This window comes from Stigmatopora nigra, chromosome 7 (assembly GCF_051989575.1).
Source record: "Stigmatopora nigra isolate UIUO_SnigA chromosome 7, RoL_Snig_1.1, whole genome shotgun sequence".
In the NCBI taxonomy this organism is placed as follows: domain Eukaryota; kingdom Metazoa; phylum Chordata; class Actinopteri; order Syngnathiformes; family Syngnathidae; genus Stigmatopora; species Stigmatopora nigra.
The window spans coordinates 1,616,627-1,637,757 of record NC_135514.1 but is presented as its reverse complement, the minus strand read 5'-3'; the positions used below and the strand labels follow the sequence as shown (position 1 = coordinate 1,637,757).

The 21,131-nt window shown below is 41.2% G+C and overlaps 2 protein-coding genes and 1 long non-coding RNA gene across 7 annotated transcripts; 1 reads left to right on the top strand and 2 right to left on the bottom strand.

The window, feature by feature from the left end:
- Positions 1-1,149: 1,149 nt before the first annotated feature.
- LOC144199194 (uncharacterized) lies at positions 1,150-3,752 on the top strand. The gene is made up of 3 exons (XR_013326865.1): positions 1,150-1,210; positions 1,296-1,357; positions 3,493-3,752. It is a non-coding gene; the product is annotated as an uncharacterized LOC144199194 (long non-coding RNA).
- tmem245 (transmembrane protein 245) lies at positions 1,590-12,116 on the bottom strand. 4 transcript variants are annotated; one of them, XR_013326863.1, is made up of 19 exons: positions 11,495-12,116; positions 10,878-10,995; positions 10,629-10,724; positions 9,664-9,771; positions 9,017-9,217; positions 8,524-8,693; positions 7,199-7,222; positions 5,848-5,952; positions 5,673-5,755; positions 5,513-5,603; positions 5,341-5,439; positions 5,144-5,275; positions 4,950-5,072; positions 4,735-4,880; positions 4,094-4,194; positions 3,842-4,016; positions 3,507-3,701; positions 3,308-3,426; positions 1,590-1,894 (listed from the first exon to the last, which is right to left on the bottom strand). XR_013326863.1 is itself a non-coding variant. In XM_077720669.1 (18 exons), the coding sequence occupies exons 1-18, from the start codon at positions 12,092-12,094 to the stop codon at positions 3,378-3,380; spliced, it is 2,616 nt and encodes an 871-aa protein (XP_077576795.1). In that variant the 5' UTR covers positions 12,095-12,116; the 3' UTR covers positions 2,323-3,377. The 4 variants fall into 4 exon arrangements, 2 of the variants coding, with proteins under 2 accessions (XP_077576795.1, XP_077576796.1); XR_013326864.1 differs by having other exon boundaries at positions 1,590-1,866; XM_077720669.1 differs by lacking the exon at positions 1,590-1,894 and having other exon boundaries at positions 2,323-3,426.
- Positions 12,117-12,303: 187 nt separating this feature from the next.
- frrs1l (ferric-chelate reductase 1-like) lies at positions 12,304-15,197 on the bottom strand. Of its 2 annotated transcripts, XM_077720673.1 has the most exons (6): positions 14,974-15,197; positions 14,660-14,869; positions 14,181-14,265; positions 13,932-14,070; positions 13,151-13,397; positions 12,304-13,088 (listed from the first exon to the last, which is right to left on the bottom strand). In XM_077720673.1, the coding sequence occupies exons 1-6, from the start codon at positions 14,984-14,986 to the stop codon at positions 12,916-12,918; spliced, it is 867 nt and encodes a 288-aa protein (XP_077576799.1). In that variant the 5' UTR covers positions 14,987-15,197; the 3' UTR covers positions 12,304-12,915. The 2 variants fall into 2 exon arrangements, with proteins under 2 accessions (XP_077576799.1, XP_077576798.1); XM_077720672.1 differs by lacking the exon at positions 14,974-15,197 and having other exon boundaries at positions 14,660-14,967.
- Positions 15,198-21,131: the final 5,934 nt, after the last annotated feature.

Here is a 21,131-nt window from a genome sequence, read left to right as displayed (position 1 = left end):
TTGAAATAACCAAGGCATTTGGGCAGTTGCCAACCAATTACAAAAAGTTTAATAAAAATTTAATTTAATAAAAACTGCATCAAAAGCCCTAAATATTCATTTTTTGTATAGATCTAAAACAAATGTTTGAGCTTTTTTTCCTCATGAGGGAAAATATCTTGTGATAATTTGTTTTTCATTTCAAAAGAAAACAAAATGGATTAAAAAATACAATTATTAATTAAAAATGGGGGAAGATGAGGTAATAATATACATGTATAATCTTCATTTAAATTTGATCCTAACAGAAAGTCAGCACTCATGTTTGACTTTCTCGGGCCGCACAAAATGACACGGTGGGCCAGATTTGGCCCCGGGGCCGCTACTTTGACACCAGTCAGCTGGGAGAAAGTTGGCTTAAATTTTGTATACGTGATTTTTTGGTAAAAACAGAACACTTACAAATCGGGAACGGGTGTTTAGCATTCAGAATGAAAACGATTACATACAAAACAACAGGAACTAAGTCGTGCCCCTGGATGTCATTCTAGACTAGAGTGAACACTTACCAAGGAAACCGTCGGTTGATTTCTTGCATTGTTTGATTAAACGTAAAGTCTTGCTACACGATTCAATAATGGAGAGAAAACGGGGGACATGCTTTTTAAAGTCAAATCTTGACGCTAACACTAATGCTGACTAGTAACATGTGGCACAAAGCCGGTCGAGAAAAGAAGCCCATACTTAAATTGTCAATGGTGTGTTAAACTTGGCATTAAACTAAGAGATTTGTTGGCGTCTTGGGCTCAACTAATTGCTGAAAAATCTCCCGATCGCGTAATAAAAACGCAGTTAGGCCAGTGAATTGCTCGACTCACCTCGTTGGCGTGCACGTCCACTATCATCAGCGTGGGAAGGAAAGCGTTCCAAAAGGAAAAGTTCCTGCACATGCACTTAATTAACTCCGCTAAGTCGACAATGTGGGCGTAACCACGCCCATATTGTCCCGTCGCATTAAAAGTGGAAAAGATGGGGAGTTGCTTATCGCGCTCCGAAGAGGTGCTTTTCCCTCCCAACCAGTCTATGTTTAGAAGATGACGGAAGAATACCGCGAGTAAACATGCGTCATACAGTGTTTTTGCTTTTTTTTTTTTTTTTTTTTGGGGGGGGGGGGGGGTTGTACTGGGAATCATAATCATTTATAAGGGCAGTTAACAGCAGAGGTTGACAGGTATGCTATAGTCATTATTCAAATATCATGTGCTTTTATTTATGGCCTAAAAGTGTTTTTAATACAATGTTTTACTACTTGGCAGTTAATTACTACTTCAAGATGCAGCTCTCCCTGCAGGCCCAGAACATTCACACCCTTGTAAAGGTAAGATCCTTAACCCAAAATAATTTGAAATTTTTGATAAAATAGAGGCACTGTAAAGTAATTCCAATTGGAGGCAGAGCATGCGCCACATGAAAGTAGGGATACATTTAAGATTGGAGAAAGATGCACGGGTAGCAGTAACAATGAGTTTTGGAAAAGCTTCAAATGTATTGTTGAATATACTGGAGAAACCTTCATTGGCTTAACTGGATGTAGTCAAACATAGCCACAATTATTCACCAAAAATCATTTTTATTTGTACATAAAATTCATCCTCCTTTCTTCTTCTTTTCTATCGCCATCGAAGCTAATGGTTAAAGTCGAGCTTGTCCTGTCGTACTTCTAGAATAGTACGTTTTTATTCCATTTAAGGCTGAAAATGTCTGTTTGCAGTTGTGACAGGTTATCTTGCTTCGGACCCTTCTTATGGATGTCCAGCTTTTTTTGAAAAGTCCGTCTTGAAAATGGCTTTGACAGCAAATCTGCAACCATATCCACTTCTTCTCCTCCTTTGGCCATTGTGGGGTGACAAAATCGCTATTAAATCAACAGAATAACATACTATTTACTTGTGCAGCTCGCTACATATACAGTTTGGTAGCTCTGGCTGGTACACTCTATCATTAGCCAATCAGTTTGTGAAAGTGATGGCGTATCCGTACGCCTCACTCACTCACACACTAACTTATTAGAGGCTATATAAAATAGTTTTGTTCAAATAAAAGATAAAAAAATAATAATTGTGTGAATAGACGTAAGTGCTGGACACGTAAATACATAAAGCATTTGAATATATGTATGTGTATGTATATGTATACCTTGTTAACCATAACATTTGATCAGAACACATCTACATAAAAGGTGGTGTTTATTTGGCAGTGCATATAGTTGTTTGACCAAAAAATATATAATGCACACCAACAATCCAAAATAACAAATGACCCTCCACGCTTCATGTTTGCATTAACGGTAATAAAAGTGCTGGTATAATGAAAATGTACCAAAAAAAGTTATCTTTGGCGTGCAAAACACTGAAAAGCAGTGTGCGCAAAATCCATTTTACAAGGGTGGTTTTATAGCTGCTTACCAGTGATTGCCACTAAAATGGAGTAGATTGTAGCATAATGGTCCATATATCAAAAATATGAAATAGTATGAGCGTTACAAATAGATGGGCCTTGACAAATATGTTAAAAAAAAAACACTCCCAAAACAGAGTTTGCTCTCTAGCATTGTCAAAGGAGAAAGAAAACATATTTGTAAACATCAGAGTATTTCCCAACTGCCCAGCACAAACAAGTTCCTTCCTGCTCCTTTGATAACCATTAAATAGTGACATGTTTGTGTATAGCAGTTGGTTTTATTTGCATTAAAGCCAACCTAATGTGCAAATACTGCATTACCTGCATGGGAAATAACTTTGGGAAATAACGTGCAAATGTTTCATCTTGGTGGAGTATAAACGATAAAATAATACAAATACAGTGGTACCTCTACTTGCAAAATTAATTGATTCCAGAATTTGTTTCATAAGTAGAGCAGCATTTTAAAAATTTTAAAACATTTGATTGCATATACCTTGCTTTATGTCCTAACGAATCCAATTCTGGAAGCTTTAGTTTTCATTATTTTTGGTCTTTTTTTTTTGTTATTCATAGGGCGTCTTTCACACTCAAAAGTTTACTTTCATGAGAGTAAATATTTTTTTGTCATTGAAAGAATCCAAAACGTTCAACTAATAAATTCCAATACTTAAAATCTAGACTCGCGCCCATTGTGAGGATAAGTGATTTGGAAAATTAATGAATGAACACGGATTCTGGACCAAATGTGGTCTTAGGCAACCTTAAGTTGACACAGAAGCATTCATTTTTGATATCTTTGGAAATAAATTGTCGTGCATTACTGTGAGTTTTATGTGCAAAAGTTTCAAAAAGAAAATCACCTCACCCACTAATCGATGGATGTATAGTTAACCTGCTCAGGAAGGAGTCACGGGCCATGTCCCGCCAGTGCATTATCACTCACTGCTCTTCTTCAAAATTGAAGGGGTTGACTCCGAGAAAGGCCTGGAGAGAGAGAACAAACATGATATGTCGAAAAATGTGCCAGACTTTATTTTTCTATGCGTCCAGGTTGCTGTGGCGACCTGTTGCCGGGCTGAGGCCAGCCTGCCTGGATGGGCGTAGGGGCCGTGGAGTTGGGGCTCATCAGCATGGCGCTGTAGATGTTTGCCGCCACTACCAGGATGCACAGCAGGATGGGTCCGATGATAGCGCCTTCCAGACCCAGATAGTAAGCGCCGCCTGCCACTGCCAATCCCGTCAGATAAGGGTGGCCTCCACTGAAAACAAGCACACATCAAAGCTATTAAATTGCTTGTTGAATGACTGCATTTATGCCACAACGTGTTTTTCTTGACCGAATGATTATTCAACTCAGTTGTTTTAGCAGCCTTCAATTAAGAATGTTCGAGATACACACCCAGATATGTCCGAGTAGATAGCGGTGTCCACAAAGTAGGTTGGCAACAAGTGGAAGACAAGCAGCAGTATGGCCTTGACGCCTTCGCCCTGCGCCAGCCACAAGTCGCAAACGGCAGGCACTGCGGCCCAGTATGTACCCAGAAAGGGAACGGCACCCAAGATGGCAGCCAAAGCTATTGGGAATGAAAATGAATATTGGCAAAGATGAATAGAAACAACAAGAACGAGCAGCTCTTGGCTTGAGACTCACCTGACGGAATGAAGACCACATTTATGCCAAAGATGGTGTGAGTCAGCCAAGTGTACAAGCCATAGAAGGCTGCCATCTTGAGAGAGGCATCAAACACGCCTCTGTACAAAAACGCACAATACATTTGTCAAAATGCAGTTTAGGTTTCTACATCAAGCACCTCAGTATATGTCAAGATAAAAGCATTAAACATCCAATCCCGATCTGTTGGAAAATAGGCTCGTGAAAGCTTCTACTAGAATCTGTCTATCAACTCACTGGCTGCCACTGACGGCACTCAACGTCCGATTCATTTTGACTGGGAGGGATCTCCACCTTGTGGACTTTCTGTGTGTGGCTCCAGTTTTATACCTAGGTCTACAATGTCTTCTGTGTCTTGTGTCTGTCTTGCTACTGCAACCAAGGAAATTTCCCAAATACAGGAAGAAATAAAGTTCTAATCTAATGTCAACTCATGTACAAAAAAACCCATAAAATGTCACCGAAGTTAGGTAAAATGAAAACTTCAACATTGGATTATATTGCACTAAACCTCTTCCTATTGGCTCTGATTATTGTGAAAGCAATTTTGTCAACATGGTGAACCAAGTGAGCATCACAAACAACAAATAAAATACAGTAGAAGACTTTCTGATCCCTACCTGATGGCCTCCTCCACAGACTGGCCTATGATGTTTGAAGATGGCCCAGGTTGTGAGAGAGGGGTCAGACTGATGACCCACTTGACAGGCTTGTAGTACTCCCCACTTGAGCTCAGCAGGTAAAACAGGGTGGTCAAGAAGATCACCTTGAGATGAAACATGAATGGATTTGTGCAAAAACACAAGATAATGTATGAGTTTACTAGTTTTCATACCAGGCTAAGGACAAAGTTGAGCAGAGCTGTGCCACTGTGGAACAACACAGTGAGGAGTGTGGTGGTCGTGGAGATAAGGAGGCCAATGTTTCTGCTCATCACCACCCACAGAGACTCCACGATCTACCAGTAGAGAGAGTTCCTTTCAAAACCTTTTTCTTTCACAAGCAATGAAAGAATTAGACAACACTTACAGACCACAGAGTCTCAATATTCTCCTGGAGAAAAGAGGCAATATCCTTCCAGTCCAGCATATCCACTAACCAGCTGTTTGTTCTCTGAATTGGCAACTTGGGACTGCGGGGTCGCCCAGAATGGGTCACGTTCTGTGAACAAATATGGCTGTGTTTTCAATAAAGCAAATTCTCACCATGAAAGTGCCTGATGTTACCTTGACAAACCACGAGTGGTAAAGTCGGTCCCAAAGCTCTAGCACCTGCTTCTCAATCACATCTGTGTGGTTCACCTTGTCCCCTAAAATCTTGTGAAGCTGCAGACAAAACACAATTGCATTTAAGAAAATACCATGGATCATTGTAGTTGATTTGGAGTGAAATACCAACTTTTTGAGTTATCCATTCTCTCCCGTGCTCGTAGACATTGGTGGCGGCGGAATTCAAAGCTTTCTGGACCACCCGAGTTTCTGGGAGCAAACTGGGGGAACCATCAAGACAGATGAATGTCACTAATGCATCAAATTATTTATAATCTAAAAGAACATACTTTGCCCATTCTGGGTGGTTGGAAACGGTCTCATTGATGAGATTACTTGTGACGTCAATGATGTGCGCGCTTTCATGATGAACCTGCAATTAGATTTGGTGAAACATTGTGAAGAAACATACTTCAAAAAAATATATATATATATATATATATACTATTTACATGAAACACATACCATGGCTGTGAGCAGCAGGCCCATGAGGAAGGTCCCAGCGACCAGAAGGATGATGATAAAGATACTGATGATTTTATCCAGCGAGCGCTCCAACCACACCACCATCTGCACAAAAGACACAAAGGGGAAAAGTGAGGAAGGCAGTCAAGAAACACAAAGTTCAAATCTGTGGACAAAGCAGTGTGCTTCTAAATGATTTTGATTGCAGTTGAAAAAAGAACCTAAATTCACATCTCTTTGAAGGGCAAAAGCAAATAGCAAAGCCATGGAAACACTCACACAAGCATACAGATACATATTGTATTTTTAAATGGAGATGTGAGAGAAGTCAAGTCTAGCAGGTTTTTAAACATTAACCATTTGCTTGTATAACTAAATAATTGACCAAAAAGATCGTTGCAATGATGTAAATATATTTGGTATAAATTTCATCACACTATTATTAAATATCAATATCCTAGTGTTATTTAGTTTAAGCTTTAAACTCACATCAAAAATCGTTATTGACGTCACACTTTTGTTCAAAAATTGTGAAAGCCTGCCTAGCGTCTGAATATGAATAACTGTAACAATTCCATATTAGATATATTTTCCATTCATTTCATTTTCAATTCATGTTATGGCAAGTCATTTTCATTTATTAATATTCATTTATTATTGTCAGAATTGCACAGGTGGAAAATAAATTGTGGAAAATAATTTGTGGGGGGCACGCTACCTTCTCACCTGGTAAGGGTTAAGTACGCTAAGATTTTTGACAGTAAACTATGGATCACAGACACTGATCAGGTAGTACGAAAAAAATTGCTGCCCAATATGTACTTTTCAACATTTTGTTTTCAATGTATAAATAATTGATAGTGCAATGTATGTATGAATTTTTTGACTGGCAACCAGTCCAGTGTGTACCCTGCCTTTGACCCCATTCAGGAAGGATGGGAGCATATTCTATAGAAAATTAACAACTGCACAAGCATGTCTGCAGAAATACTGCCCTCTTCTGCAACAACATAAGTCAAAATAAGCCACAAACACACGCGTAAGCAAGCAAACCCTCAGAGAAGATGCAGCAGCAGTCGTTTAAAAAGAAGAAAAAATGACAGTTACGATCGCCTACTGCTGCAGTTTCCTATGAGGACAAACTAAAATCTAAAAGCGGGAACTCAAGGGGGAAGAAAAAAAAAAACATGTCGACGGGAGGTGATGAATGAGCTTCACCCAGTTCAAGCTTGTGTTTTCTCTCATTCACACATTTGAAACAAATAAATAATAGATTTTTTAACCATCATTTGTTCTTGGACACACATACACTGCACTCAGCTAACGGCTTTGCTCATTACCAAGTCATTACCTGCTTGTTAAGCCAATGCCACAGCTTGGAGAGGAGACAAAGAGACATGAGGGAAATTGTTATTGGAAATAATTTTGCAGCATTCCGCACAGAAACCCCAGTGTGTCACGACAACACAACACCTGTCGTATTTGGGTGCAGACCACAAGGTGACACGTGGCAAGCAAGGAGTTAATTATAGGCTTATTGGTAGAGTGTTGACTTTTAAATGTGAAGTGCTCCAAGTGCCAACCGAGAATTGAATCCCCCAATCAAATAGTGGCCCTCAGCTTGATAAAGCCCTGGCAGGTGTTGAAGAAAAATGCTCACCTCTAAAAGATGTTGCCTCCTAAATCCATGCAGGAACCAATTAGTCATAAAACATGGAACAAACACAAACCAACAAGGTCTTACGGGACAGCAGCAAGAGAAAACTTGACACGTGTGACATAAGAGATGTACAGTAGCTCTTTTCAGACAGTTTTCTTCCAGAAGTGTCTTTTCCATGTGATTATACTAAAATTAACCTAAGAATAATTAGTATAACTTTCAGACGAACTGCATTCTTTTTTGAAAACAACAGGGAGAAGAAAATTCCCTAATTTGAACCCGTCCGTTCAATATTCAACTATCACCATAACACTGAGTTCACCATGACTCAATCACATTGTTTTGAAGTTTACTTGCATTTTTCTTGAAATAAACACATGCTAAAAGCCACTATTTGAGGATGTACCATGATCCTAATTGCATTAGCAAATGATGTAAGACAAAAATACTGAAATTCTAGTGTTCTACATTTTTTTTTTCAACATGTTGCCAGATTTTGATCCCTGGACTAAGACACTATAGGTTGAACTCAAGTTTCTAATTTGGGCCTAATTCTCTAATCATTCACTGCGGTCAAATTAAAACTGGGCACCAATCTGCAATGAGCCAGTTTAGAAACCTGTGGTCTAATGTATCACTTTTACTAGAACCTATTCTGTATCCTATGACAAATTTTAAAACATGTCAAATTTGGGTTGTGTTTAGTCCTTCCATCAACCTGTATGCTTGTCATGTACATGAAATCCACAGTTTACTTGTATGTATATTTAAATATTTATGTATGTATATTTAAATGTGTATATTTAAATAAAAGTGTATATTTTGTATTTCTCCTGCTTTTTAAAATGTTCAAATGATCTACTAAATGCTACTAGGCTAAGAATATGTTAACCCAAATAAATTCTACGAGTAAAATGCTGTGTGTCAAATCTTTAGAGCAAAGAATATTCCTGCATATGTGATTTCAAACAACGTCATATCTACATATGGATATTGTTATCAAGCACCAGTCTTACCTTTGTGTCAATCCGCAACAAGAATTGAGCCAATCCTTTGATTGGACCAGGGAGCAGAGCCGCTTCTCGTTCACGCCCGAACTTCTCCAGTACCACCCACCAAGATCTCAGGGTCCTTGCAGCAAAGCTCTTCAAGCCAAAATGGACCACCAGCTTCTTCAGGACCCACACTAAAAAAATCAAACCAGGTGTGAGCCATTCATATGACAAGGAGAATAGAGCAGTGTTTCCCAACCACTATTCCGCGGGAAATGAACTTTAAATTATAGATTATACTATTACAAGATTCTAATCTAATTGTGAAACTGCCATTTTGTTGCTTATTTTTCTCTTGGATGAGAATGACAATTTTTAATATGGGGGACATATAGTTGTAAATAAAAGATTTTCAGATGGTAGTGTCCCATGAGAGTTATTTCCAATGCAAAAAGTGTGCAGCAGCTCAAAAAAGGTTGGGAAACACTGCAATAGAGAATGACACAGTGCATATTACCAGCCACTGGGATGGGCAAGAGTTGTAGAACCCACAAGTTAAACCAGATCTGGACAAGGACGATGGCCCAGGCCAGCAGGATGAAGTAAATGTCACTGGCTTTGTGGGAAGACTTCTTCTGGAAGAGACCAGATGGGACTCTTCTTGAGCTCTGGCGGAACCCCGATGTTGCAGCAAAGTTTTTCACTGACTCTTTGGCATCTTAAATGGGGAGAGGATATATATTAAGGAAAAAGTGCAAGTGGCCCAAATATATCAAATGTTTTCACAAGCTGACTGAAATAAACAGTTAAACTTGAAGTGAGGTGAATTGAATATTTCTGAAATGGCGTACTGGAATGTAATTTTACATCCACTCAATGGACACTCATTTTCAAAGTGTGTACAGGATGCACAGTATTTTTCTACCAAACAAGAGCACACAGTAAAGAGTAAGGAGACAAATGACTATTTAAAGTCACTATGGAGAGTTGGAAAACACAAAAAGTTTACTTCATTCTGATGGGAACGTAAAAGAAAATAATCAAAAAGGGTTCATCGAATGCACGTTCAATGATGGCAAGTGCTCCCAGTTAAAATGAGTTACTTACATAATCACAACAACTTGGTTTAATAAACGTTAATAAAGCTAACAAATGAAATGTCACCTGATGTACATGCTTCACTGGACTCAGTTTTGGACTGCAGGCTGCCACAGGAGATGGCCATGTAAATAGTGTTAGCAGCAAATGACAACACCTGCCCAGTCAGTTCCCCTAAAGAGTTCATATCACACAAAATCACTTCAGAAATCAAATCCCCAAAGTATGTAATAAAATAATAGCTGTAGGTTAGTAAGTGGCTTCTCATAGTTTAATCAGCTCACATTTAACTAAAAAGGTTAATAATTTAAAACACAATGCAGCCTATCATTAAGACTTTTTTAGATGTTTTAATCTATCTATTGCAGTTGTGATTTAGTCACTATGATTCAAATGTATCCATAAGATTAGTGCACATATTCAGATTAGAATTGTGATTTGATGGTGATTTGAAAATGATTGGTCTTCTTCACGACAACTAACTTTTTTTGTAGCAGTGACTGAAGGGATCAAATATCTTAATTTCAAATAACCAAACAGGGACTTTCTTTTTATATTTAACTATAGAGTAACAAAGTTTTTGGTTCATCAGTCTTGCCTTCCATTTCCAAATATGCTTGATTTTAAGAGTGTATGCCTTTAAAATGCGTGTCTGATCATGTTGAAAGACCGGAGTGTCATCAAATCACAGTATAGTTGTTTGCTCTGGTTAGTGGCTGGCGGCAAACCTGCACGGCATCAGTCACGGGACACAGAATCTAGTGCTTAAATATGCTTATTGCATGTTTCTTTTGTTCTACGCAGTGAGTGAAAGTGCACCCGTGGCTTTAATCTATTCATGCTCACTCCTAGGGGCATTCACAGTACCTTTTCACTGGTGCTATTGTGGCTACTAATGATGATGATGTTTACATTATTTATTACATTTGCTCCTTACCAAACAGTGGGTTTTTAAATCAAAGAATATTTCACAGCATGTGTATGCCTCAATAACCACAACATGCCCACCAAGCCCCCTCATCAAGTCTCACCTCTACCAGGAACAGGAGGCTTTTCTTGGGAGCCCACAATTAGCAGCAGCAAGACCACCACGAATAAAGGAACCCGCCATGAGCCAGTCAAAGACACTGGATCAAACATATACTTTTAAATGTTATGACAAAGACATTATTATCCTCAATCACATTGTATACTCAATTGCGTAGAACACAGAAGGTCAGAATGAATGCTTGGAGTGTACTGAAAATAAGATGGGTCTTTCTCATGTTTCTCCCACTAACCAATGTAAAAAAGTAGTGTCATCCAGACGGGCAAGGAGGCGGACCTTAGATAGCCTTCAGTGTATGGACTCCACTTAAAACTGACGGCCAGCAAGTAGCCAAAGACAACGGTGCAAACCTGTGTCCACACAAGAAAAGACACAAAGACAAAAAGTGGTTAGCAAGTCCACCTGAAAGTTCTGGGGTCGTGGGTTTGATCACAGGTCGACCTTCACTGTGTGGATTTTGCATGTTCGCCCCGGGCTCGCATGGGTTTTCTCCGGGTACTCCGGGTAAACACGGCACCCCCCCCCCCCCACCCCCACCCACATCCCCAAAACATGCAGGGTGAGGCTGGTTGAACACTCTAACTTGGCCCTAGGTATGAGTGTGAGCTTTCATGGTTGTCCGTCCCCTTGTGCCCTGCGATTGGCTATCCACCGATCCAGGGTGTCCCCCACCTAGTTAGCAGGGATAGGCTTCAGCACCCCCTGCACACCTTGTGAGGATAAGAAGTTCAGAAAATCAATGAATGCATATCGCCATCTATGGAAGTGAATGAGGGTTTTGTATGTTTGTTAGTGTGTTTGTTTGTTTGTTTATGTATTTGTAAATCTAGATGTGGGCGTGTCACTCACCCACGCTGCGTGAAAACAGTCGAGCATCGCCGCGATCATCCCCCACAGTTGTCCAAGAATCACCTGCATGCCGACGATGCTCCACGACACGTAGACCCCGTACAGCAACGGTGCCCCGGCTCCGATGCCCAAAAGCAGCGGAAGCTTGTCCATCACCTGCCGGCCCACGAAGTCCACTGCGTGGTTGACGCACCACACGGGCACCAGCAGAGTGCCCACCAAGACGGGCGTCCCGGTGTCCTGGAGACCGCTGAGCCAAGATCGCCCGAGCCGGGCCAAGGAGTGCTTGAAGGGGTGGAGAAAGGTGCCGCACAACACCGCCCAGAGCAGCGGCCGGAGAAAAGCCTCCAGGATGAAGTAGACCACTACCGTCGCCCCACAGCAAATAGCCACGAAGATCATCGCCCCGGTGTTGTAGAAGGCCTGCTTGATGTTTTTATCGAACTTAAGCGACGATGGCTGGTTTAGCAGCTGGCTAACCATGCCCACGGCCGGCTGGACGCTCTCGGTGAACGACACGGAGAGAGGTCGCTCCGCCGGAGAGCTCCATGGCGGAGGACCAGCGGCAGGGTCCGACGACGAGTCCTCCTCGTCGGCCATGTTGAACGCAACGCAACTATTCAGAAAGGGGGATGCGTGACGTGCACGTGGCGAAGGGCATGATGGGAAATGTTGTTTGTAAACATTGGGGGAAAAGAAGCGCTCCTCGATGGCACTTGACTTTTTAAAACAAAATGAAGTGAACCAGCACCAGTGACACTATATTGCTAAACATAATTCAATTTAAAAAACGACAACAATGCAAAACATTATGTTTAATGTTTAATTGCATTGGAGAAATATCATACCGTACACAGTGGAATTATTCAAGTGCATGTGATATTAATTTCTAATTTTATATTACTATATCCGGGCAAATAGAAAATGTACAAGAAAGTTATTGCAATTAGTATTTCATCCATCGGACTGTCTCATTGCGATATTACTACCCTGTTGCAAAAATCCATATAAGATGAATAAAATATTAAGTACAAAGCTGTTAAATTGTATTCATTTGTATTCTTTCATGGTTTACCAAGTGCCATTTACTGGGGTGCAAAAATCCACTCCTAATACAATTTAGTAAGATTATATCTGGATGAGATCCACATTTGTGGCAGACCAAAGAGTGTACTACTTTAATTATTTTTTGTACTAGCATGTGCAGTTCTCCTAGTTGCTTAAAAGAGCAGTTCTGTGTGAATATTTTGTATTCTTCACTTCAGATGTGCATCAGCATGACTCCTCTAAAGTATAATGTAAGAATAGTCTGAATACATATAAAAAAAAATCATAACAAGACAGTGTTAGTGCAAAGCACACTTGACAAAGTAATGGCAATTTACTTATTGCTGCTACATTTCCCCTGTCTGACTCCCTATTCAAGGTGTTCCCATTAACAAGTAGAAGGTGAGGGCTACTATGAGCAGTAGGCATAGGGGTGAGTTGAAGGTTTGGTAGGCAGTGGAAGGCATGAAGATGTCTTCATATTTGTAAATACTGACCATGCGGTCGCTCACTGGAGGACTGTCGATGTCGTGTCTCGTGATGGAGCCTGAAGGAGATGTTGTGAAATATTGAGATCACGCCTAAAGAAAATAACAAATCCAAACTCACCTTGTATAGCCGGCCCCCAGGCAAATAGGTAGTACCATGAGAGATGGAGGTCCACGAGAGTCTCTTCTCGTGGCACATAAAGCGGACGCTTAAAACGACAGGTCACACGGTTATTGTCAAATATGCCCTCTTCGTCTCTGGCGGGGTTCCTCTTGATCTCCTTAGCCCACTGGCCCACGTTGTAGAAATGATGGATTCGCACCCGACCGTTGTCGTCGTGGACACAGCCCATCACATCGTCGCCTCCCTGAAAAGAGTGACAGTTTTAATCTGAAAAATTGACATCACCTTTAATGAAAAAGTACCAAGTTTTTTTTCCTTTTAATATATAATGTATTGAGTGCAAAGTCTGTGTCGTTATAGCACATCTTAGCTCACTTTTGCGAGCAAATTATTCCATATTAGTACCTTATCTCAGCTCACATGCTAATTACTTTGGTTTGCAGACTACTACATACGTTGAATAGACTACTATCCCCTGTTTACCCTCCTTTGGAAAAAGCTAACCTTTATAGATGCTTATGTCAAATGTCAGTCTTCTTAAAATATAAATCCTGGGTTACATTACTGTGTTAAATGTACATTCATCCAACATTTAAATCATAGGCTCTAATGTCAAAAGTAGGGCAGCTAAACGAACAGGATAAAACTCTCAATGATAGCAATATTAGTAAATAAACATGAATAATTTCTCCCAGTTTGGCTTCAATACTGCCAATGGCTGTGAATTAGTAGGAGGACAGTTGTAGGATGACCTAACAGCAGTATAAAGTAATTTTACCATTTTCTTGTCAGAGGAGAAACCAACAGCCACCCATCCATCAGTGTCTGCACTCATCTCATACTCCACATCTGTCCCAATGCGCCGGTAACTCAGGAAGTAGTCACATGTCTCAGCATCACACCCAGGCTTACCATACCTAATAAAAACCGACATGCCGGGCGTCAAAGGTTTCAGTCCATATTTCATAGGTGTTGCAAAGAGTGAATATTTGAGAATTATAATGGAAAATAACAGTGCTACTGTTACCTGATGCATCCTTTGGTTACACCACAGTCACTGACTTTAATTCTGGCAAACGGATCCACTGGTGGCGCAGTTGGAAAAGGATAACCTGCAAATATCAGTACTTAGTATATCATAGTATAATTTCTGTAATGTACAATATAATTTATGAACTGTGAAAAGTGGCCGTGTATGTGAGTCAGCACCCCACATGACCCTTGTGAGGGTCAGCAGTATGGGAAAGGAATGAATGAATATGAAAGAACCACTTTTATTAAATCAACAAGATGATCAATTGCACAATAAAGTGTTAAAGATCTAAAGTGTCAACTTTTGAATAGCTGTCTACTGTAGTGCAATGTTTTTTTTTCTTTTTGTAATATACATAGTTATGTAGAAAGGGGGGTTCCCACTCTTCTCAGAGATGGCGGGGAGCTGGCCTTGGTGCTGAAAGAGCGTTTTCTACTACGCATATATGACATCGACACGTTAAGAATACTCACCGTCATCAGACAAATATTTCGACTCTAAGAACTCTGAAGCGAAAGTGTTGTAGGAATCCTTGTGGTGCTCATGGTGGCCCGGGTCTCCGTGGTCCCTGTGGCCGGACCGCAGTGCTCCCTCGTCGGTCGGGCTCGGAGCGACCCCCCGCCATTCGCTGGCTTGAATCAGCAGCGGCCACAGCACAAAAATCATGGCTGCGTTATTCTTCACTGAAATGCAATAGAATACAACATTGGTCATGAATCAGCCCTTTTTTGTTGTTGGAATCCCGTCGCAGGTGTCCATCTTCGCCGTCGTTAGTGGATGTTCTTACCAGGATCAGTCATTATGGGGGATAAGAGGGGGAATAGATTGTGTGTTTGCAGCTAGTCCAGACGAAAATTAGCTCAATTGGTCATCCAGCAGCTTGATTTTGACACAAGGGTCGCAGATTTTCATAGACCTACGATAACAAACGTTCATCAGGGTTATATTTGGAAATTATTTTCTGTAAAGAGAAAATGGTTTGGTCCACAGCATCTCCTTTCCATCCTCACTCCATCAAGCCTTGCTCCCAATAAGCAGGAGATACGTCACAGTACTATAGTCGACATGAAATAATTGATCAATCCATCGAAAATATCACAAATAATTGGTATTTGTTGTGTATTGCATTATCTGACTATATTTCTTATTTTTTCCTTCATCATGAAATGTAAATTTTTAATTATATTGTTTTAAGTACCTAATACATAATCCTAATAGCTATAAAACATAACACCACATTGAATGAAATTTAAATATTTTATAAAAAATAGCTCTGATATTAACAAAAATGAATGAACGCCCATACTAAAAATAATGCTTATTGCATTTGCTGTAAATGTGTTTTTATATAATTGCCATTTAATGTTGTAGTTAGTTAAACAGGAATTTATTTTTTACAATATATGCAATTTGTCTGGTTATTTCTTATACAAAAATGTCCAATATATAGTATATAAAGCTATGATAAATAATATAAAAGTTTGAGCCCTTTTTTGAAATTCTCACCACACGGTGGCAGCAATAACCTACCAGTCTAAAACCCTTTTCAGATTTATAAATTATAACATCTTGACAAATTGGCGTAAAAAAGTGACGGTTAATAATGATTATTTGTAAAATATTTGTTATTTCACTGCCCAAATTTGAATATTGTTTAAAATGTATTTGCATTAAGATGCCGCGATAGAACATCTGACAACCCTAGTGTGGATAAAGCGGTTCAGAAAATGAGATGAGGAATAGAACATTCGGTATAATTTGTCTATTAATTCATTTTTAAAGGTCAATTTAAAAAGTGAAAAGTTGGGATAATTTGTATTTTTATAGTATTTTCTTTTTAAGCGAGTGGGATATTCAGCTTCTATCCAGCAAGTGGCGCTAGTGGACTGCTTACACCAAACCAAATTTTACCAATCAAAACTTTACATTCCACCACCATGCACTGCATGCTGGATATTTTCTCTCAGATCATCATCATCATCTGATTAGACACAAAGCTGATCAATATTTGCTCTTTTCCCTCGATCTACTAAAATGTAACATGTTTATCCTTCTATTTTTACATCTACTTATGCTTTTGACATCTACTCCTCATAAACATCATCAACCCGATTAACATTCAGTGTAAGGGCAATGGCTATAATGAGGAACTGTGGGTGCACCAATCTTATCTTAATAGCCTTAAAGGGCCACTCATTAACACAACTGCTCACACACCTTTTCTTGCACATCACGCCAATTGGATACTGAAAGAGTGACAGGGAAAGTGAATGAAAGACTAGATGGAAGGAAGGAGAGAGAGAGAGTGAGATAGAGAAAGAAGAGTGGTGTTGGCGGCGGCGGCGGCGGCGGCAGCTTGTGGGCCCGCTAAATGTCAGCGTTGTGTCTCCAGGGCCTGACTGACGACTCAATGACACACAACAATAGCTGGCAGATGCATTCAAACACACTGGCTGCTTTGAGTGGATGCCTAAACTTTTTAGTAAGACCAGGATCTTCTGAAGGACCATGTTAGTAGTCTGTATGGGAAAATAATCACAACATTACGACCTCGAACAAGTCAACAATCTTATTTTGATCAATGTATGTTACCGCTAGTATATGACTACATTGAAATGTATGCTTTTGAAGTCATTAGTTTTTATTAACCTTAACAATGTCTCACTATTGCCTCACCATGTACTAAATTTGCTCGATTGGACTTGACAGAGCCACACACTTTTCGTTGTATCATGTAACTGAAAAACAGCTAAGCAAAAATGTACGGTTTCATCTCATTTTCTGAGCCTTTTTGTCGTCTTTAGGGTCGCGGGGGGTGCTGGAGCCTCTCCCAGCTGACAAAGGGCCAGAGGTGGGGGACACCCTGAATCGGTGGCCAGCCGATCACAGGGCATAAGGAGACAAAGGACAACCATGCACACTCACACCCATACTTAGGGGCACTTTTAGAGTGTCCAATCAGCCTAGCATGCATGATTTTGGAATGTGGGAAGAATCCGGAGTACCCGGAGGAGACCCACGGAAGACTGATCATGTAGAAGGAAGTCTAGTATACGGTAAGTAGCCTCTTCTGTTGTTTTGATCAAAACATTTTACTGAGGGCTCCTTTGCCCAAGTGACAGATGACATGTTGCTAATGAAGAATTGTTGAAAATGACATGGCAAGTGAAACAACAAGCCTGAATTCTCAACCAAAAGTACCCTAGTAAAAAATGTTTGTTTCACAAATACATCATCCAATCTAAATCTGTCCTGAAGAAAACTTTTTTTTTTCTAGGCAAACCAAGAGAGTAATCCAAACATTGGATTGCCCGCGTCCTCATTGAGCATCAGACAGGTGCGAGATCACTTATTGGCTTGGTTGCAGCTATCTCCTGCCGCTAAGCACCTCCAGTAGTCATGAGGCGGGCCTGTGATCTAGCCGCTGGCTGTCCATCCCCCGTGGCTTCATTTAGGATGTGTCACGGCCAACTTTCATCACACAGGACAATGAACACTATTGGCATGCCGCACCTTCAAGCCAAATCAAAGCTTGGCAGCGAACATAAGCGTAGCCACGTTTGCTTTATAACTGCAACGCTTTGTGATAGCACAAAGGTTCCGGCGTGTTTGTCTACTTTGCATGCATCATTGGATTTGGGAAAGTTTCTCCACTGGGATGCATGTGTGCACAACATTGACAGCTTCCGTCATCAGTCAAATGTTTGCTTTGGAGATAAGGATGCCAAAGATGAGAGCTTGATCATCAAACAGTAAACAAGCATTAAAGTGCTGGCATATGCCCACAATCTCATTCACATGCACGTATATATTTGATTAAATTGGACAAGGAAAAGCTTGTGTTTCAACCTGTTTCAACAAAATTTAGTAAGATTTTCTGCACACAATATACTATACTTCCTTCAACATGGACTAGATAAAAAATGTCTACAAAGAGCTGTTTCAAGAAAAACAGTCAAGTCATTATAGTAAGATTGAGAAGAATAGATTACTTGTACAGTGGTATTCAAACTGCTCAATAGTCGAAAAATTAGGCATTCGGTCAAACGAAATCAGACAAGTGGTTCTGAACATCCAAGTTAGTGTTGTCAGACAATTGCAATTTGACTATACTACTTTTTTTGCTGTTTTGGGGCTTCATGATTCCAAAGAAAGACAGTAATAATGGGAAGAAGAAGAGGACAACAGTCAGGACAATTATTGAAAACAGGGTGGTGTTTTTCTGGACATAATCATGATTATATGTCCCGGCTAGACACAACAAAGGCACTATTGCTGGACTTCTTTTGAAGTTCTATATTCGTCAGAAAATATGTTTTTCTAGTGTTGACCAAAACACCCTGTCCGTGACTTCTTCCTCCTGGTGCCACAAAAGTAACAAACAATGCTGTGAGCGTTTTTAATGAAAAATATATCTCTGTCTCTGTCATGACACACTTTAGAAAGATAGTGCCCAAGAGGAAGAAAAGGGGAAATTTAAAGTGTTCAACCAGCCTACGCTAGATGTTTTGGGAATGTGGGAAGAAACCAGAGTACCCCGATTAAACCCACACAAGCCCAGATATAGCACGCAAACTCCACACAAGTATCCCACCTGGGATCAAACCCTCAAAGCCAGAACTATGAAGCGCTAACCACTCGGTCACTGGAAATATCAAAGAGCGTGTCAGTTGCCACATAAACCAAATTTAAAAAGTTCTGCAGATTTTACAGATTTGACAGAAAATTTTCCGCATGCATAAGACCCAATAAGCAGTTGTTTATTCAATTCTAATGTTGCCAGATTTTTTGCTCGCTGTATTTCAGTGTAATTTAACATAGACAGCTGCCTCAAAAGTCGTATTGTCAATAGACTTAAGCATTAAGCTGTGAAACCCCTCTCTCACTCTCTCTCTCCATATAGACGTAGTGAATAGCTGGGGGCCTTAAGCAGTGATTATAGTGTTGAGAAGTGGGAGCTGGGGGCCTCAGCGTCATTAGTCTGGTTAATCAGAGCCTTGCTCCAGGTTAAGCTCTGTGGCCTCCAGAGACAGGCTGATGAGCAGATTGCCGTGGCCAGCCTACAGTGCTCAGGTCTGGGCCCCGACAGCTCCACTGGCCCCTACCCACTCCAGACAGTAATCTATAACACTCCCCTGGAGCATAGCGTCAAGGCTCAGACTGCTGGACAACACTGACACATAGTGCATGGTAATAAGAGACTCACGCACATATATATATACACACACACACAATTGGCAGTGTCGCTGATAGCAACCCCCAGTGTTTTTCTACATCGGTGCCCTAGTAGAGGGTTCAACGCTCGGAAACCGCTGACCTTGGCCTCATAACCGACGTCATTCACATTCAAGTGTTTAACTACCCCTGTCCAAGGAGAGCACCGATAACCAGCTCAGCACAATGACTCTATAATGACCGCCGGGACTGTTGGGAACTACTCCCAAAGAAACTCCAGAGACGAAGGGGCTTCAGCTCGGCGGGGAGCCTCCCGAGACACGCATTGGAGCCCGAACCCACACTGGCCGGAACGCTCTCTCCAGGCGTCCCCTGTGAGCTCATTAGCGCCAATCATAACCACTTCCTTCGACAATGTTATACGAGCCATCCATCGCTACGCGCAAATGACGCTCTCTATCACAATGTGTGGGAATGCAGGTGCATGTTTGCGTTTAAGGGACGGGCAAGGTCAGAGAAGTCCCCAAATGGTTCCCCGCGGGACCCCTGGAGTGCAGGCGGACCCCAAAGTGGTGGCACAAGTGTGCATTCAGGTGATGGAGTGGACAACAAATGACCTAGATGGAGGGGAGTGCGACTAGGGAGCGAAAGAAAGAAATTAGGTTTTCAGAATTTTTAAATGGCTGCACACAGAACAGACCCCTGGGGACCACCTAAATGGAACGAAACAACAAAGAGTTCCATCATCCCGATACTGAAAAGATCTGTCCATCTATTGCTTTTTTTTCTCCCCTCATAATCAGCTTCTCATTACACGCTGTAGTCTTAATCAGATGCTTGGCAACACACATTTTAATGCAACACCAATCATGTCAGTCACTCATGTAGCCCCTCAAGCCAAACATAACACAAGGGAGCCCACTACCCCACCCCCCGCCTATCTCTCATTCCTGTCCATCACGCTGCTTTTTTGGGTGTGAATCCCAAGAGAAGAAGTGTAACCTGCATCACCTCCCATCTCGTAAACACTGTACACACAGGCAACAGCGGGTGTGTATGGATAACGTCCATTAGCATATTCATGATCATTTTCAGCCTCTTATTGTTTGCCTGCCCCATTAATCTTCATCTGCCGCCTGCCGACTGACAGCTCAATCTAACGGGATGTAAGCGGGCATTGGTTACACACGTACATGCAGACAAAAAGCAAACTTGGATCAACATTCAAACAGGTATTGTATTTCTCTGTTTTTCCTTCACTGGCGCACACGCACATTGATTGACATCCAGTTTGTTGTGTGTGCCAGATGTGTGGTGTCGCACCTGTGGTCTGCCAACACCTCCTGGGGCCCTGGTGTACACGGCTAGACTGTGTGGACCCAGAAATGGATCCACAACCACCCATACACGGAACATGCATGTTTAAAGAGGACAAAAAGAATAATAGGGTGGCCCAGTGGAACGAGTGGTTAGCGCACCTGGGGGTCCTGGGTTCAAATCCAGGTCATGGCCACCTGTGTGGAGTTTGCATGTTCTCCCCGGGCCTGTGTGGGTTTCCTCCAGGTACTCCGGTTTCCTCCCACATTCCACCATGAACCACGGGTCCCCAAACCAGCCCTCAAAGTGCAGCTTTTTATTCCAACGAATGAAGAGGAGACATTTTACCCAATTGACAGCTTGGGTAGTTAGCGCGTTGGCCTCACTGCTCTGGGTTTGGGGTCCTGGGTTCAAATCCAGGTTGGTCAACCTGTGTGGAGTTTGCATGTTCTC

Coding starts and splice junctions, on each gene's coding strand:
- frrs1l (XM_077720672.1), bottom strand. CDS start 14,900: ATGACCAATGTTGTATTCTATTGCATTTCAGTGAAGAATAACGCAGCC. Junction 14,266..14,659: donor GAAATATTTGTCTGATGACG/GTGAGTATTCTT, acceptor TGATATTTGCAG/GTTATCCTTTTCCAACTGCG. Junction 14,071..14,180: donor GTAACCAAAGGATGCATCAG/GTAACAGTAGCA, acceptor GGTTTTTATTAG/GTATGGTAAGCCTGGGTGTG.
- tmem245 (XM_077720669.1), bottom strand. CDS start 12,094: ATGGCCGACGAGGAGGACTCGTCGTCGGACCCTGCCGCTGGTCCTCCG. Junction 9,772..10,628: donor GCCTCCTGTTCCTGGTAGAG/GTGAGACTTGAT, acceptor TGAACTCTTTAG/GGGAACTGACTGGGCAGGTG. Junction 3,427..3,506: donor TGGCCTCAGCCCGGCAACAG/GTCGCCACAGCA, acceptor CTCTCTCTCCAG/GCCTTTCTCGGAGTCAACCC.